We start from the raw sequence: 18,501 nt of genomic DNA on the forward strand, positions 1-18,501 counted from the left end.
GAAGCTGGAGGAATGCGTTCACAAGCCAAAGAACACTCAGGACTCCTGGCCACCGCTACAAGCTGGAAGAGGCCGGAAGGGTCCTCCCCGGGGCCTTTGGCGGGAGCAGGGTCCTGCCAAGACCTTCATTTCAGACTTCTATCCTCCAGAACAGTGAGGATAAGTCAATGTCTGTTTTAAAGCACCCAGTTTGAGACTTCCGTGGTGGCCCAGTGGTTCAGAGTCTGCCTTCCAATGCAGGGGATGTAGGTTTGATCCCTGGTCAGGGAACTAAGATCCTACACATTGCAGGGCAGCTAGGCCTACGAACCACAACTGGAGAAAGCCTGGGTGCCATAGTTAAGACCCACTGCAGCCAAAAAATAAGAATAAAAAATAAATAAATCTTCAAAAAAAAAATAGCAATGGGTAGGTCAAAACATGCCAGTTCCTACAAGTAGCTTTCCAGGGCTGTCATGCAATGGAGCCCTGTCCTGTTTGGGGGTTTTTTGGTGGGAAGGGGGCAGTCCAGATCCCCAGAGCTGACCCCACACTTGCCTATGGCCGTATTTGTGGCGATCTCCTCCAGCAGGGCCTCGCAGGCAGCCGACTTCTCTGCCAGCACGATCTTCTGCTCAGCCAGCTTCTGGTTCAGCTCATCCAGCTGGATGGTGGCCTCCTTCAGCTTGTCCAGGCCTCCCTCCAGACGCTTGCACTGAGCTGAAGAAAGGGAACACCGGTATTCACCCTTGAGGGGGCTCTGTTCTCAACACATCCAACTACACACAATGCAGAGAGATTCACCCAACTTGGGCTCACAGGACAAAAAAGTTAAATAAAATCATCATGAGATATCAAGCATCTCTCAGCACCTCCATTGCCATTTTGGGGGTGGCATCTCTGAATGGCAACCCACTCCAGTATTCTTGCCTGGAGAATGCCACAGACAGAGGAGTCCGGTTATAGTCCTTGGGGTTGCAAAACAGTCAGACATGACTGAGTGACTAACACTTTGACTTCCAAAATGAAAATACTTCTGAAAACAGTGCTTCATTTGACCAACAGCCAGAAGCAGAGAATTTTTTTAAAAGTTTTCCAACAGAGAAGTGCTTGCTCTCATTAAACAGTATCTCTAATGGAATGCAAATTTAGAGCTTACAGTGTATGGCCCAACACAGAAAAACAAAAATAAATGCATGCCAGGGCTCTGCCTACCCACACATATCATTTTGAGGTGCAAAATCCAAAATGTACTTTTCGGCTTTGCCTCAGTCTAAGTATGCTCGATCTTGCTAAGAAAACATCTGCTTAAGGAAAACATCAGCACTGGGATCCTTACTTGTAAGGAATAACAATTTCTGTGAATCGTCCCATCCCCCTCCCAAGTCTTACCTATATTATACTGAGTTTTCTCATCCAGTAATTTTGAATACGTGTTAATAAAATCCAGGTAGTTCTTCGGAGTCACATAGTTGCAGCGCCTCAGTTTCTGTAGGAATTGTTTGCTGAATTCACCCACGGATTCATGGACCAAAACAACATGTTCCACCAGATCTTCTAGATTTTCTGCTGGGATCATCTGATTAGTCCCTGAAGAGGAACGAAAGGAAAAGGGTGGTTCATAAAGAAAGGAGACAAGCAGTTCCTCAAAGAGTTAAACAGAGAATTCCCATGTGACCCAACAATTCCACTCCTAAGCACATTCCCAAAAGAGGTGAAAGACAGACACAGGCAATGTTCATAGCAGCACTCTTCACAGCAGCCAGAAGTGTCTATCAACAGATGGGTGGATACACAAAATACGGCCTGTCCATAAATGGAGTATTACTGAGCCTTAAAGAAGGAAATTCTGATACATGCAGCAACATGGATAAACCTGGAAAACACGCAAAGTAAAAGAAGCCAGCCATAAAAGGACATATGAAACATCTAGAATTGGCAAATTAGTGGCAGAAAGTAAATTAGAGGTTCCCAGGGGTGGAGGGTGGGGCTGCGGGTGGGAGAACAGGGATTGAGTGTTTAATGGGGACACAGTTTGCATTTTAAAAATGAAAAATGTTCTGGAGATAGACGGTGATACCAATTGCATAACATTGTGAGTATTAAAAAGTATAACAGTGCACACTTAGAATGGTTTAAAATAGTTAAAGTGGTAAATTTTGCATATTTTTTACCACAATAAAATACAGTATAAAAATGCTCTAACAAAAAAGAGAAAAGCAGTTATCACTTGTCAGTGGCTTTCCTGGTTTTTTCAAAACAGTTCATCCTAAAGGAGATTAGTTCTGAATATTCATTGGAAGGACTGATGCTGAAGCTGAAACTCCAACACTTTGGCCACCTGATGCGAAGAGTTGACTCATTGGAAAAGACCCTGATGCTGGGAAAGATTGAAGGCAGGAGGAGAAGGGGACAACAGAGGATGAGATGGTTGGATGGCATCACCGACTCAATGGACATGAGTTTGGGTAAACTCCAGGAGTTGGTGATGGACAGGGAGGCCTGGCATGCTGCAGTCCATGGGGTCGCAAAGAGTTGGACATGACTGAGCTACGGAACTGAAATGACTGATACTCTGGCAATTTCTCTAAGAACACAGAAAGCCAATTTTCTTTCCCTATGTAGGAAGGTCTATCTTGCTAAAGGCTAACACAGTGTTGGGAGAGGGGCTTGAGATACCAGGAAAGAATTTTACCCAGTGCCCCTGCTGTATTCCCTGTGCCCAACACATATTTGGCACGAGGTAGATCTTCCTATGGGGCCTCCCAGGTGGTGCCAGGGGTAAAGAACCCACCTGCCAATGCAAGAGACATAAGAGATGCAGGTTCAATCCCCGGGTTGGAAAGATTCCCTGGAGGAGGGCATGGCACCCCACTCAAGTATTCTTTCCAGGAGAATCCCATGGACAGGGGAGCTTAGGGCGTCACAAAGAGTCAGACATGACTGAGCATCTGAGCTCAGGCCTTCCTATATGTCTGCTGAAAAATTAATAATCACTTCCAGTGCCAAAACCACATCAACTTGAATTATCTCACGGATTACAAAATACTTTCACCTCAACAATGAAGGAAGGAAGTATGACCAAAAGTAGGCATTCATCCAGATTCTGCATATTTGATCCTGAATTTTACCAGGGGTCACCAAACCACAGTTCATGGGCCAATTTTACAGCATGCATGGAAAGCTTTGCCTCACAAATATGCATACTTATTGGGCACAGTCATTCCAATTTCAGGGATGTATCCTAAGAGAATAATTCTAAGTAAATTCCATGCACCATTATTTATGATGCTTAACCACTGAATACTGAAAGCAGCTAAGTACTAATGCACAGACATGGCTAAAAAGCCTATGAAAGCTAAAGTGAAAAGACAGTGAAAGTGTCAGTCAGTCAGTTGTGTCCAACTCTTTATGAGACCCCATGGACTGTCGCCCGCCAGGCTCCTCTGTCCATGGCAAGAATACTGCAGTAGGTTACCATGCCCTCCTTCCGGGAATCTTCCTGACCCAGGGTCGAACCTGGGTCTCCTGCATTGCGGGCAGATTCTTAACTGTCTGAGCCACAAGGGAAGTCCAATGAAAGCTAAGGAACATCTATATCAGAGCTGGCAACTGGAGCCCCCAGGACAAATCTGGCCCACTGCCCATTTTTGTAAATGAAGTTTTGCTGGCACACAGCCATGCCCATTGACTTACATATTGTCTATAGCCGCTTTCATGATGCAATGGTGAAACTGAGTAATTGCAACAGAGACCATATGACCCACAATGCCAAAAATATTTATCATCTAGTCATTCTCCAGGTTTTCTTGCCTGGGGAATCCCAGGGACAGAGGAGCCTGGTGGGCTGCCATCTATGGGGTTGCACAGAGTCGGACACAACCGAGCGACTTGACAGCAGCAGAATTTACAGAAAAAGTTTGCTGATCTTTGAGTTATATCATCAGAAAAGAGTCATAATCTTTTAGCCTCCTTCTCCAAAAAACTGCAATCTGTCTGTAAAGTGGGACTAGTTATTTACTTATTGGATATGCATTTATAAGGCTAAAGCTATTTACAGGATCACCCAGTATCATAAAGCTGCTCAACTTAGGTCCAGATAAAAAGTTTTTCCCTAAGGATGAATTGATTGGTTTGAGGGCTTCCCTGGTGGTTCAGACAGTAAAGAATCTGCCTGCAATGCAGGAGACCAGGAGACGTGGGTTTGATCCCTGGGTCGGGAAGATCTCCTGGAGAAGGGAATGGCAACCCACTCCAGAATTCTTGCCTGGAAACGTGGACAGAGGAGCCTGGCAGGCTACAATGCACAGGGTCACAAAGAGTCAGACACAGTTAAGTGACTAACACTTTCTTATTTTGAAGATTACAATTAATAACCAAGGCCTTGGGGGTTGAATCTGTAGAGCAAATTCCACACTGATGGATAATCAGTTTACCAGAAGGTTTTTCAGACATGCTTGGGGTCAGCACACATTTTCTCTAAACAACCATGTATAGCTCAGGGAACTCTACTCAATGCTCTGTGATGACCTAAATGGGAAGGAAATCCAAAAAAGAGAAGATATATGTATATGTATAGCTGATTCACTTTGCTCTACAGTAGAAACTAACACAACATTGTAAAGCAACCATACTCCAATAAAAAAAAAATTTTTTTAAGAACCAAATAGTAAATTTTTAGGCTGTGTGGGCCATACAGTCTCTGTGGCCATTATTCAACTTTGTGGTTGTAGCATAAAAGCAGCCATAAACATTATGTTTATTAGGTGTTTCAATAAAACTTCATTTACGAAGACAAGCAAGGGGCTGAATTTGGCCTGCAGACCATGATTTGCTGACCTCTACTTTCTGTGATACCTGACCAGTTCTTATTCTGCATTATCTTCGTAAATCCCCTGAAGTCTCTTTGGACTAAAACACAATATGAACCCAAACACACTAACAAATATGATTTGTGACCATGGAATCTACTGGACCAAAATTCAAAGTCTGAAAAAGGATAACAAATTGTTGTACTGTTAACATATAGTATCTTTACCTGGAGAATCCCACAGAGGAGCCTGGTGGGCTATATTCCCTGGGATCGGAAAGAGTCGGATATGACTTAGCGACTGAGCACGCACCCGTACTGTTAATGTGGTCCTGGTGTTAGCTGCCACTTACCTAAAAATGACTTAGCAACTGCATGCAGAGCTTGAGGGGGCCAGGGCATGAACCAGTCAATACCAGTGTTATTTACCAGACCTTGCAAAGAGAGAGAGATAAAAGGGATGACCCCTCTGCTACTCTGAGACCCACGGGAACATGGATACAGTCTTTGGGACCCAACAAATTGGTGAATGAGATGGACATGTCCAAAAACAACGATCAAAACAGGGTTTCTCAGCCTCGGCACTATTGACATTTGGCCGGATAATCCTCAGTGGTGGGGCTGTCTGTGCATTGTGGGGTGTTTGGCAACACCCGTTCTCTATCTGCTAGATACCAATTATACATAGCCCACCCCACCAAGTTGTGACAACCAAAAATGTCTCCAGGCATTGACCAGTGTCCCCTAAGGAGCAAAACTTCCCCCCCCCCATTCTAGGGACAGGTTCTGCTACTTCCATGAGGATGCCAGAATTTTCCAAATAGAAGGGACCAGAGAGCTATATCGTGTACATTATAGGCCTCGAGGCTGTGAGCTTTTCCTCATGTTAGAAGGACATCAGCCAGGACTTCCCTGAAGGTTCAGTGGTTAAGAATCCACCTGCCAATGCAGGGGACGAGGGTTTAATCCCTGGTGGGGGAACTAAGGTCCCATATGGCTTGGGGCAACTAAGCCCTCAGGCACCACAACTAATGAAACCCATTCACTGCCACGAAGACACAGCACAGTCAGAATAAATCAATATTAAAAACTTTTTGAAAATTTAAAGTAAAAAAAGAAGGGCACAGCCATCTATCCTCAACACAAGAGCTGGTTGGTGATTGTTGAGTGGTGGCTCCAAGCTCATCCTACATGGCAGGACTCAACTTTCAACCTAACGACCATGTCATGGATCACTTGGCTGGTGGAACCGTGCAACCTCTAGATGCATGTCACTCCCTCACCCAAAGCATGTGCCCTATTGAAGGGGAAGAAGGATTTGCAGGCTCTGCTCCAGGGCACCTGGGAAATTTCTGCAGCGGGTCCTCAGGGTGTCCCCCACCGGCGACATGCCCAGGACGATGTGCAGGTTGTTGGCACTCTTGTTCACGAAGTACTGCCACACAGACTCCTTGGCAGGGCCTGTCCCTTGCTTCAGAGCCTCTGGCCCAATCTGACTGAGGATAGACTCCTTTTCCTCATCTGGGAAAAGCGCGGGTACGATGCCTAGAAAACAAAGGCCAGCATTTTGTTCAGTCTCAGGTTATTTCTTGAGGCACTGAAATGGCAGGAGCACAGGCCACGGGGTCGCAAAGAGTCAGACATGACTGAGCATCTGAACACACACGGTGTCACCAAAGAGCAGCCGCTGCTGAATCTGAAGAGCAGGGCTTGGGTCCCGGCTCTCAGACCCAAGGCTCACTCACCGTGTGTGTAAATCCCTTTGGACCTCAGTCTCCTCATCCATGAAATGGAAATAACAAACACCTGCTACTTACCTGGGTGGGTTAATGTAAGCATCAGAGCTGGAGTTCTCAACATCAGAGCAGGGGTTCTCAAGGGGAAAATTTTGCCCTCCCAAAGAAATATCCCCAAGAGACAAAAGATGATGCTGTGAAAGTGCTGCACTCAATATGCCAGCAAATTTGGAAAACTCAGCAGTGGCCACAGAACTGGAAAAGGTCAGTTTTCATTCCAATCCCAAAGAAAGGCAATGCCAAAGAATGCTCAAACTACCGCACAATTGCACTCATCTCACACGCTAGTAAAGTAATGCTCAAAATTCTCTAAGCCAGGCTTCAACAGTATGTGAACCATGAAATTCCAGATGTTCAAACTGGATTTAGAAAAGGCAAAGGAACCGGAGATCAAATTGCCAACATCCACTGGATCATGGAAAAAGCAAGAGAGTTTCAAAAAAAGTCTACTTTTGTTTTATTAACTATGCAAAAGCCTTTGTGTGGATCACAACAAACTGGAAAATTCTTCAAGAGATGAGAATACCAAGCCACCTGACGTGCCTCCTGAGAAATCTGTATGCAGGTCAAGAAGCAACAGTTAGAACTAGAGATGGAACAACAGACTGGTTCCAAAACAGGAAAGGAGTACATCAAGGCTGTATATTGTCACCCTGATTATTTAACTTATATGTGGAGTACATCATGCAAAACGCTGGGCTGGATGAAACATAAGCTGGAATCAAGATTGCCAGGAGAAATATCAATAACCTCAGATAGGCAGATGACACCACCCTTATGGCAGAAAGTGAAGAAGAACTAAAGAGCCTCTTGATGAAAATGAGAGAGAAGAGTAAAAAGTTGGCTTAAAACTCAACATCCAGAAAACTAAGATCATGGCATCTGGTCCCATCAGTTCATGGGAAATAGATGGGGAAACAATGGAAACAGCAACAGACTTTATTTCTTTGGGCTCCAAAATCACTGCAGATGGTGACTGCAGCCATGAAATTATAAGATGCTTACTCCTTGGAAGAAAAGCTATGACCAACCTATATTAAAAACAGCATATTAAAAAGCAGAGACATTACTTTGCCAACAAAGGTCCATCTACTCAAAGCTATGGTTTTTCCAGTGGTCATGTATGGATGTGAGAGTTGGACTATAAACAAAGCTGAGTGCCTAAGAATTGATGTTTTTGAACTGTCGTGTTGGAGAAGACTCTTGAGAGTTCCTTAGACTGCAAGGAGATCCAACCAGTCAATCCTAAAGGAAATCAGTCCTGAATATTCATTAGGACTGGTGCTGAAGCTGAAACTCCAATACTTTGGCCACCTGAAGCGAAGAGCTGACTCATTGGAAAAGACCCTGATGCTGGGAAAGATTGAAGGTGGAAGAAGGGGACAACAGAGAATGAGATGGTTGGATGGCATCACCGACTCAATGGACATGAGTTTGGGTAAGCTCTGGGAGTTGGTGATGGACAGGGAAGCCTGGTGTGCTGCAGTCCATGGAGTTGCAAAGAGCAATTGAATGACTGAGCTACTTAACTGAAGAGATATCTGGCAGTGTCTGGAGACATTTTTGGTTGTCCAATGTGTGTGTGTGTGTGTGTGTGTGTGTGTGTGTGTGTGTGTTGGGGATGGTACTAGTGTCATCTAGTGAATAGAGGCCAGGGATGCTGCTAACATCCCATAATACCCAGAACATCCTCCACAACAAAGAACAGAATTATCCCCGCTCCTAATGTCATTCGTATCAAGGATGAGATGCAAAGTCTTCATAGTGCAGCAAAGCAAAAGGGCTTCAGACCTATTTGACTTGCATCATATGGGGTACCGACCCCTGGGGACCCCACTCAGTCTCCAAAGGAAATATACCCCAAGCCGTGCAATGGGATTTACAGGTAGAGAATAGGTCTGACATTCACATCCCAATTACAATTTTGTGACCCACGCACGGAAAGTCCGCTGCCAACCCCAGGACGCGTGTACTAAATGCCCCATAAGCAGCTGGGATGGTAAGACACCCCAGGCACTCAAGAGACAGGAGACTGCCGAGGAGGGAGACCAGCCAGGCACTGGAGCTAAGACCTGGGGAAAGGTTTCCTTGGTGCCGGACTGGAAAGTGGAGTTCTGCTCTTTGGGTCCCTGGCCCCTGTCCACTCCCCTCTTTCTAGTCAGAGGTCCCTCTTTTCCTTTGGTGAATCACTTTGCATTCACTCTAATCTGAATGTGGTGTAAGGGTGGCTCTGACACTACCCCAGGTATGATCAATCAGCATCCTGCATCACCCACCATAGACACTGGACCCTCAGCCTGGGATGCACCTGCTGGCTCCTACCCACCTGTGAGAGCTTGAATAATACCTCCTGTGTTGGTAGGAAGTGCGCTTAAAAGGTAATGCTTATCAGATAGCCTCCGCTGAAAGCTGAGCCACAGAGCAGCAAACCTTATGTGAGTCCAGCGTCCCGGTACCTGAGGTGAGCATGTTGTTGACGAGCTCCAGGAAACCCTCCTCGGCCACATGGGCATCCGTGAACAGGAAGATCATCATCTTGTTCTCAATGCCAAGTTTCAGGTAAAGGTTCTTCAGGTCATCCCGGAAGTTGTTCTCAGAGTAGCCCCGGCTCAGGAGGATCTCAAACACCTGCGGACACGGAGCACAGCATCCCCGTGAGACCGCTGGCCCGAGGGAGGGTCTCCAGGTAAGTGCAGAGGGAGACGACGGCTCCCAGCTGAGCCACCATCAAAGAGGGGCCAGGACCACAGAGCCGGGTGACCGGGGCCTTTTTCACCAAATACGGTTGAGTGAGAAAGGCAGGACAGAAAACGGACATTCCTTTTTGTCGAACAAACCACAGTGGATGTTCTGTGCAGGTGCGCACGTGGGAGAGGTGAGTGTGTACAGGGAACAAGGCGCCTGCAGGTTGAGTGTGAATAAGGCAGAAAAAAGGGGAGCGGGGGCAGTGAAGAAGACAGCCTCCGTCATTAAAGTGAGTAATCAGATGGGACTTCCCTGGCAGTCCAGTGGTTAGCACTCCCTGCTTCCACTGCAGGGGACGCGGGTTCAATCCCTGGTCAGGGAACTAAGATCCCGCAAGCCATGAGATGTGGCAAAAAAAGAGTCATTTGAATTATAGGGAAGGAAATAAGGCAGAGATGGGCCACGCAACAGAGGAAATGGGTGTGGGTACAGAATCCCCATGGACAGAGGAGCCTGGCGGGCTACAGTCCATGGGGTCGCAAGAGTTGGACAGGACCTAGCAACTAAGTCACCACCACAGTCACCGTGAGCTCATTTAAAATGAGATAAATTGTGAGATGGTGTGTAAAGAAAAAAGACTGAACAAGAAGCAATTTAAAAGATATTAAATTCAAAAATCCTCTGACACACAAAATAGATATAAATGGAAATAGGACACACACATAAGCCAAGTCTTTTCTGTTCAAGCATATCCTCTGGCTCAGATGTGTAGAAGTTTAACTGTGAGAATCGTTTTAAAACAGCTCAGATTTACGGTAACAGAGAAATCCTTCATTTCCTCTCTCCTCTCCACCTCTATTCACACACACATACACACACACACACACACACAGCCTCTTTCACACTCAGCCAGTCATGCACATTCATAGCCACACATGTTCACATGGTGACTCCCACACTCAGCACACTTTTATGTTTATGTGCACACACATAGTTTGTCACACACTTTCACAGTCATGGTCATTCGTACACATTCTCACACACACAGTTACACAAACTTGCACGTCTGCACACTCTCTCACACACAGTCACACACACAAACTCAGGGCAACTTGGATGCCCTTCAGCCAAATGTAATCTGGCCTCCAGTTCCACCTGCTGCCTGCAGACCCCCTTCACCCTCCCCAAGTGTGGCTTCCACACAGCCTCGACAGTTCCGGGCACCCCTGGCATGAGCAGCTCTCTGGTCCCCCTACCCGACTGCCCCTCCACTTCCCAGGACGCAGTGATGACCCGATACATCCTGTTGCTCCTCCCCTGTCCCTCCAACATCCTCTCTGTCATTTCTTGAACTCAAGATGCACAACCACGACCCAGTTTTACCAGGACTAATCAACAGAAAAGTCAACTCGCCCAGAGGTTAATGTCTTAGCCTATAGAAAAATGTAGAAAATAAGAAGAAAGCAATTACATTTGAATAATAGATGATTTTGACTACATATTTTATCTAATCTTAAAGGTACACCAACCTTTAAGTTTTCTAAACTACCCAACTTAGTTCAGAAATACTTTCTAAACTACCCAACTTAGTTTAGAAATACTTTCAACAAGTTAGTTTAAAAACACTTTCAACAGAAGGTTAATATTTGTGAAATACCACAAATGAGATTCATTGAATTAATGGTGATGGCTCTTCTATGTAAAGAGTTCTCACAAATCAATAAGCACATAAAGAGACAATTCACTAGAAGGAAAAGACAAATGTCTAATGAATGTATTAAAAGGCTACTCATGTCAATGTATGGCAAAAACCACTACAATATTGTAAAGTAATTAGCCTCCAATTAAAATAAATAAATTAAAAAAATAAATAAACGGCTATTCAAACTTCACTACTTGGCAAAGAAATAAAGTCTCATTTAAACTATGACATATTTCACCTATAATATTGGCAGATATCAGAATGACAGTACACAGTGTTGGCAGAGCAGGGAGAAATGGACATTGCTGGTAGCATAAATCAGTTTAATTCTTTGTTGTGAGACCGCCTGGTTGTTAAAGAGGACATTTTGAAAAATAAACCAAATACAGGAGTTCCCCAGTGGTCCAGTGGTTTAAGAACCTGCCTGCCAATTTCAGGAAACCTGGGTTAGATCCCTGGTCTAGGAAGATTCCACGTGCACCGCAACGACTGAAGCCCATGGGCTCTGGAGCCTGTGCTCTGCAACAAACAACTCCACAATGAGAAGCGCATGCATTGCAACTAGAAAGCAGCCCCCGCTCACAGCTAGAGAAAGTCTGATGACCTGGCGCAGCCATAAATAAATAGACAAGACTCTCAATTCCTTTAAAGAGTAATAAACCACATACAATGAACAAGAGAATGCCACCGCACCCACCACCCATATTTAACATTTGCTAAAAACCCAAAACTCATATATTTGCTTCAAACCTATTTTTAACAAAGTTATGGATAAAATTAAAAGTCCTTTGCTTCTCCCCTGGTCCCCCATCCCCAGGCTCCCCCCAACCCCCGCATTTTTTGGCCCTCCTTCGAGGCAAGTGGGATCTCAGTTTTCTACCAGGGATCAAATCCATGCCCCTGCAATAAACGAGCCGAGTCTTAACCACTGGGCCACCAGGGAAGTCCCTTGGCCCTTTTCACTCCCACTTCAAGGAGGCACACTCCACCACGAATTCACCTTTCTAATGCGAACTCTAGTGTCATGGGTCAATATACCCTTGAATCCTCTAACTTCCCAATTTCAAAAAAAAATCATAAAAACAGAGCAAAACAATAGGCAAAAACAGGCATCAAGGATAGTGCAGAATCAGATACCAAAGGACTAAGGAGGGTGTGTGGGGAGGGTGAGCAGTGGAGTTGCTGCTGCTGCTGCTGCTAAGTCACTTTAGTCGTCTGCGACTCTGTGCAACCCCATAGACGGCAGCCCACCAGGCTCCTCTGTCCCTGGGATTCTCCAGGCAAGAACACTGGAGTGGGTTGCCATTTCCTTCTCCAATGCATGAAAGTGAAAAGTGAAAGTGAAGTCGCTCAGCCGTGTCTGACTCCTAGCAACCCCATGGACTGCAGCCTACCAGGCTCCTCTGTCCATGGGATTTTCCAGGCAAGAGTACTGGAGTGGGGTGCCATTGCCTTCTCTAGCAATGGAGTTGACGCTTCTTCAAAACTGAGTCTCATTGCAGGATGCACGTCTCACAGTGATGGACCAGGCTGGCAAGTTACCTGTAGGCACTGTAGGACTATCTGTAAGAGTCTAAGGATGGTTCAGAGACACAGGGCCCCACTCACACAGTGCTGGGGGGATATCAAATGGTGCAGCCCCTTGGGCAAACAATCTGTCAGTTTCTCAGATGGATCAACAGAGAATTACCCTACGACCCAGCAACTCCACTCCTAGCATCCATCCAAGACAAATGAAAATATATGTCCCTGCAGAATCCTGTACATGAATGTTTGTAACAGCGTAATTCATAGTAGTCAAAAAGTGGAAATAATCCAAATGACTGTCAGTGAATGAATGGATAACTGAAACGTGGTCTACCATACAATGGAACATGATTCAGCCACATAAGGAATGAAACACTGACACGGGAATGAAGTTTGGAAACATTATGCTAAGTGCAAGAAGGCGTCACAACAGACCACATACTTTGAGATCCTATTGTATGAAAAACCCAGAATAGGAAAGTCAAGAGAGAAAGAAAAATTAATGATGTCTTCAGGCTGAGGGGCTGGAAGAACAGGAAGATACGGAGCTTGGGATTTCTTCTTTGGATGAAGAAAATGTTCTGAAATTGAATGTGATGGTTTCACAACCTTTTGAACATAAAAATAAACTATTGAATTGTATACCTTAAGTGGATGAATTGTACAATCTAGAAATTGTATCTCAATAAAAATATTTTTTTTGTTTCTATTTAATTGTTTTTTGAAGATTCTAAGAACGGCCCAGAACTTTGGATGGTGGTTGTATTGAAACAACAGCCAGAACATCACTGACGATGAACACTGGGTCCATCGAGGTTTGGGCCAAGATCCCCTCTACACGAGCACACATCACACATTATGCACCACAGGACTTGCTCATGTTTGACTCTTGAACTTGATTTGACATATTCTATATTCCAAAAACAATACAAGAGTTAGATGCTTCGAATATTCAGTTAAAATAATATCGATTTCCACCCCTCCCCAAAAAAACCATCTGATACTCTGTGAAAGCGTCATGCTATGATCTGTAATAGATTGTTCAGATTTTTGCAGGAACTACTAACTGCAGAAATTGGCAGAGCAAAGCCACTTTCTAGCAGGGAGTTAGGCTCACCTCGTAGCCAGCTGTGAAGGCAGCCAGCCTGGCCAGAGACTGCTTCCCAGAGCCCCCGACTCCGACCAGCAGGGCGTGGCCTCGGCCCATTCGAATGATGCGGTGCACGCGGGTCAGGTGCTCCAGAGCGTCGTCAAAGAGAACCAAGTTCATTTTGGTGTTGCTTTCATTATACTCTTCAAGGATCTCCTGAATTTTACACCAAAAATAATTTTTTTTAAGGATCACTGACTTTTAAGAGACAGACTCTCTCTTCTGTGCAGGAGAGATTAAAAAGGGAGGAGAGGCTGTTTTGAATGCCAATAGTGGTTGGAATGATTAAATCATTCGGGTTCACAAGACTACCTTTCACAGTCAAGATTTCGAACTGTGGGACATCCCAGGCATCCAGTGGGTAAGACACTGAGCTTCCAATGCAGGGGTCATGAGTTCTATCCCTGGTCAGGGAACTAAGAACCCTCATGCTGCACAGCATGGCCAAAATAAACAAACTGATTAAATTAAATAAATTTTAAAAAGATTTCAATCTGCTGGTCTGTGATTGGCCAGCAGTAAGCCAAAGATGACCACAAGCCTCGCCTTATGAATTAAGATGAAAATGAACATTAAGGGGTCAGATGAGGGACTCCCTAAGTTGGGTGTGCACCGGAACCCTGGCACCCTCCATGAGTTTGATGAAGGGAAACACATGAGGATGGGTCCCAGGGGTCTGAATGAATAAATTCATCAGGTCATTCGCATGCACCACAGGACGTGGACGACACTGGGTCAGACACAAGCCCATATCCCAAAGTTACAGACAGGCACGGCATTCTCCCCAGCTCCACCTCCTGGGCACCCAAGTAATGTAATCCTGGGAGAGGTGAGCCCTGTCCGCACCTGGAACAAAGCCTTGGCTGCCTCATAATCCTGAATATCTTCATAAATGCGTGCTTCCTCTTCATGCAGAGCTGTCCGGAAGTCTCCAAACAGGATGGGGTCCCTCATCACTGCCTCCACATCTTCGTTAAAATGTGCCGTGACCAAGTTTCTTATGTGCTCCTGGACCTTACAACACAAGATCACTTCAGGACCCAAACTCAAACCACACTTGCGCTGAGACTTGTCAGAAAAAGAGCATCGGCTAGGATTATCTGAAGTCATTTGCATTTGATTTTTTTTCCCCTTTGCTGCTAAGTACTTAACAATCCACCCTCCTTTATCTATTGACTTCCATTGTTAGTCTCTATTTTTCTGTAAAGTCCCATATAAAAAAATACATTTAAAAAAGTATTGGTTTTTGTTTTGTACTTTTTCATTTCACCCAGAGACAAATTTTGTGGTTAGTTTTGCTTTTTGTTTGTTTGTTTTGAGTTCTGGGTGTTTTTTGTTTGTTTGTTTGTTTGTTTTTTGCATTTGCTGGTACATTTTCAATGTACTGACCAGCTCCTTGTCTGTTTCATTGATCAACCGGTCATGGAAGACTCTCAGACACTCGTTCCTCCAGACTCTCACCATCTGGGTCACCGTCTGGAATCTACAGGATGGAAGGGGCAAAATTAGCCACAAAGTTATCTAGAGAAGAGCAGGCTGGATGCTACTATTTTCAGATGACTATATAGGGTGCAGAAAAGGACATATCTATAGTCTGCCCCCCACCCCACCCAGTTCCATATTAACTGAAACTTAAGGAAGTGAAGTGAAGTGAAAGTCGCTCAGTGTCCGACTCTTTGCAACCCCACGGACTATAAAGTCCATGGAATTCTTCAGGCTAGAATACTAGAGTGGGTAGCCTTTCCCTTCTCCAGGGGATCCTCCCAACCCAGGGACCAAACCCAGGTCTCCCACATTGCAAGCAAATTCTTTACCAGCTGAGCCACAAGAGAAGCCCAAGAATACTGGAGTGGGTAGCCTATCCCTTCTCCAGGAGATCTTCCCAACCCAGGAACTGAACTGGGGTCTCCTGCATTGCAGGTGGATTCTTTACCAACTGAGCTATCAGGGAAGCCTGAAACTTAATGGACACTAACAATTTAAATGTAAAGACTATAACGTTGTCATTTATAGCTCCTCCTGCTGCAGAGAAAAAAAAGAACATTATCTACAAGTGATGTAAATGACATGAGAACTTGATGGGACTCCTCCTCACTGGAATTTATGAATTTAACATCAGCTGCGGAGCCATTGGCAGCTCCTTTTTCTAAGAACCAGCTCCACTTGACCCCAATTCTAGGTCTTTATCTGGTTTCTGGCAAAGAGGCCTCACTCCACCCCTAAATACCCAGACCGACCCTCTCCTGAACTGCCATTCTGAACCTTTCAAGGGCACTGAGAGTCACTGTGGGCATGAAGAAAGTTCCTGATTCATTTTTCAATATTTTGTGGATTCATAATGTAAACCCACAATATCGGGACATCCCTGATAACCTACATAGACGAAATATACATTAATGTAAATACACAAATTCATCTAGTTTTCACAGGTAAATTTCTACACCAAGACTTAAATCCCTCTGTCCTCTGTGGTTAACTTCTCCCAGAGACACATAAAATATAAGCAGTTGGCAACTGGAAACAATTCAGTTGTATGAATGAAAGGCTCCACTGGGCAAATTCCACCTTTAGAACTGAGAACAAAGGTCGGCATAACATCCCCACCTCTGGGTTGAACACACCTGTCCACTTGGCAACACACCTGTCCACTTGGCTACACACCTGCCTCTCTTGGCTTCTGCAACCTTCAACTCAAGGGCTCAAGAGGCCTCAAGTCTTAACCAAGCATTTGACTCTGTTCTTCGTTTAACATAAACAAAAAGACACTGGGTGATTAACTGACATATGCATTCACATCGCATTTCCTGATAGCTCTTCTGCCTTAAAAGAATAAGAGAAGCTATCATGCCAATGAGGCATCTTTTAGTAAGATAAGACGAAACTCACCGTTCCGGGTCAGTGAGGACAAGACCGTTATAAACCCGTGAGAGATCCCGAAGGTTAAAGATGTAATGGAACTTGGATGGGGTGGGCGGCAGATCCTGAACAATGTTTTTGTAAAGAGTCAATGTGCAGGATGTCAGCTTGTCGCTCACAGCCACGATGCTCTCATGAAACACCTAAGGAATGAAAAGACCCGCCCCACCCCCCCACACCGAGTGTTTATCAGTGGATGAATGGATAAGCAAAACGTGGTCCGTCCATTATCATGGAATATGACTTGGCCAGGAAGAGGAGCAAAACACTGACACAGGATACAATGTAGATGAACCTTGAAGACGTTATGCTGAGTGAAAGAAGCCAAACACAAAAGACCACAAATTGCATGATTCCACTGATAGGAAGTGTCCAGAATAGGACAATCCGTAGAGACAGAATCCAGATTAGTGGTTGCCAGGGGCTGAAGGACAGAATGGAATAACTGTTTGGGGGGTGATAAAAATATTCTGGAACTAGACAGTGGTGATAGTTGTACAACATTATGAAAATACTAAGTGTCACTGAACTGTGTATTTTTAAATGGTTTTAATAGCTAGTCTTACATTGCATGGATTTTTCTGTAATTTTTTAAACGTATTTTATTTATTATCTTACTTATTGGCTGTGTTAGGTCTTTGTTGCTGCCCCGGGGCTTCTCCTAGTTTTGGCAAGTGGGGGCGACTGAGCTGCGGTGCTCAGGCTCCCCACTGCAGCGGCTCCCCTCACACACCGCCCCCCACCCCCAGTGCTGAGCACAGGCTTCCGGCACGCAGGCCCAGCAGTTGAGGCGGACAGGCTTAGCTGCTCCGCGGCATAAGGGATCCTCCCAGACTAGGGATTGAACCAGCGTCCCCTGCACTTCAGATTCTTAACCACTGGACCAACCACCAGGGAAAACCCATCCTAATTTTTTTGTGAGGAGGTAAGGAAAAAAAAAAAAGGAAGGACCAGAGAAACTAATCATCTGATCTGCTTTTGTTTCCCCAGATTTTCACATTAACTGACAAGTCAACATGATATGAAACCAAAGCCCCAAACCAACCCTCCATCTGAGACTGATGTGACTTGCACAGACCTCACAGTTTTGGAAGTGAATGGCTTGGGATGGGGCCGGAACATGCCAGGTGCTCACTGATCACATCTGGCCTTCCCACACCTTCATCTTTCTTGCCTGGTCCCTCAAGACTTTGAGTGAGCAAGCCTGCTTTAGAAGAGCAACGCCAGGATCAGAGGTCATTATTTAAATGAAGGGGTTCCATTTGCAAAGTGTGAAATGTTAGTCCCTCAGTCATGTCCGACTCTTTGTGACCCCATGGAAGGTAGCCCACCAGGCTCCTCTGTCCATGGGATTCTCCAGGCAAGAATACTGGAATGAGTTGCCATTCCCTTCTCCAGGGGATCTTCCTGACCCAGGGTCTCCTGGATTGCAGGCTGATTTTTTAGCATCTGAGCCACCAGGGAAGCCCATTTGTAGAGGTCATGTAAATCATGGTGATTTAACAGCAGTAACTAGTATCTAGTGAGCATCGGTGTGTGCGCTGTGCCACACACGTTACACGCATTTTCTTTCATTCTCCCAAAACGTCAGGGAGGCCAGTACCAGCATCACTTCCCTATTCTGGATGAGGATGGGCGTAAGAGAGAGCTCCAGGGACTCGTCCAAGGAGCAGAACGGGTACTGACTCCAGAGCCCATATCCTGTAGTTGGTTCCTTGCTGTCACTCAAGGTAGCCTATGTAACTCAGGGCCACACCATGATTTCCATGGACCCTAAGCACTTATGCCTTCATGGGCCCCTTCCTCCATAAAAATATATTACTTATATATACATATACATTTATATATTCTTTTATTACTTACTCATAATTAAATATATTATCTTATATATATTATGATTAACTTGGTATAAAGATGAATATAATCTAGGCTGGAT

At 45.1% G+C, this 18,501-nt stretch overlaps 1 protein-coding gene across 1 annotated transcript in view; it reads right to left on the reverse strand.

The window, feature by feature from the left end:
- DNAH10 (dynein axonemal heavy chain 10) overlaps positions 1-18,501 on the reverse strand; it is a 159,133-nt gene that overhangs the window by 41,613 nt on the left and 99,019 nt on the right. The window contains exons 48-56 of the mRNA XM_068990326.1: positions 16,536-16,708; positions 15,039-15,132; positions 14,496-14,663; positions 13,617-13,805; positions 9,042-9,213; positions 6,131-6,334; positions 5,143-5,223; positions 1,372-1,569; positions 538-699 (exon numbers count right to left, since the gene is read on the reverse strand). Of these exons, the coding sequence (XP_068846427.1) occupies positions 538-699; positions 1,372-1,569; positions 5,143-5,223; positions 6,131-6,334; positions 9,042-9,213; positions 13,617-13,805; positions 14,496-14,663; positions 15,039-15,132; positions 16,536-16,708 (1,441 nt within the window). The remainder of the gene's footprint in view (positions 1-537; positions 700-1,371; positions 1,570-5,142; positions 5,224-6,130; positions 6,335-9,041; positions 9,214-13,616; positions 13,806-14,495; positions 14,664-15,038; positions 15,133-16,535; positions 16,709-18,501) is intronic.

The sequence above is a fragment of the Capricornis sumatraensis genome, chromosome 17, assembly GCF_032405125.1.
Source record: "Capricornis sumatraensis isolate serow.1 chromosome 17, serow.2, whole genome shotgun sequence".
Taxonomy (NCBI): domain Eukaryota; kingdom Metazoa; phylum Chordata; class Mammalia; order Artiodactyla; family Bovidae; genus Capricornis; species Capricornis sumatraensis.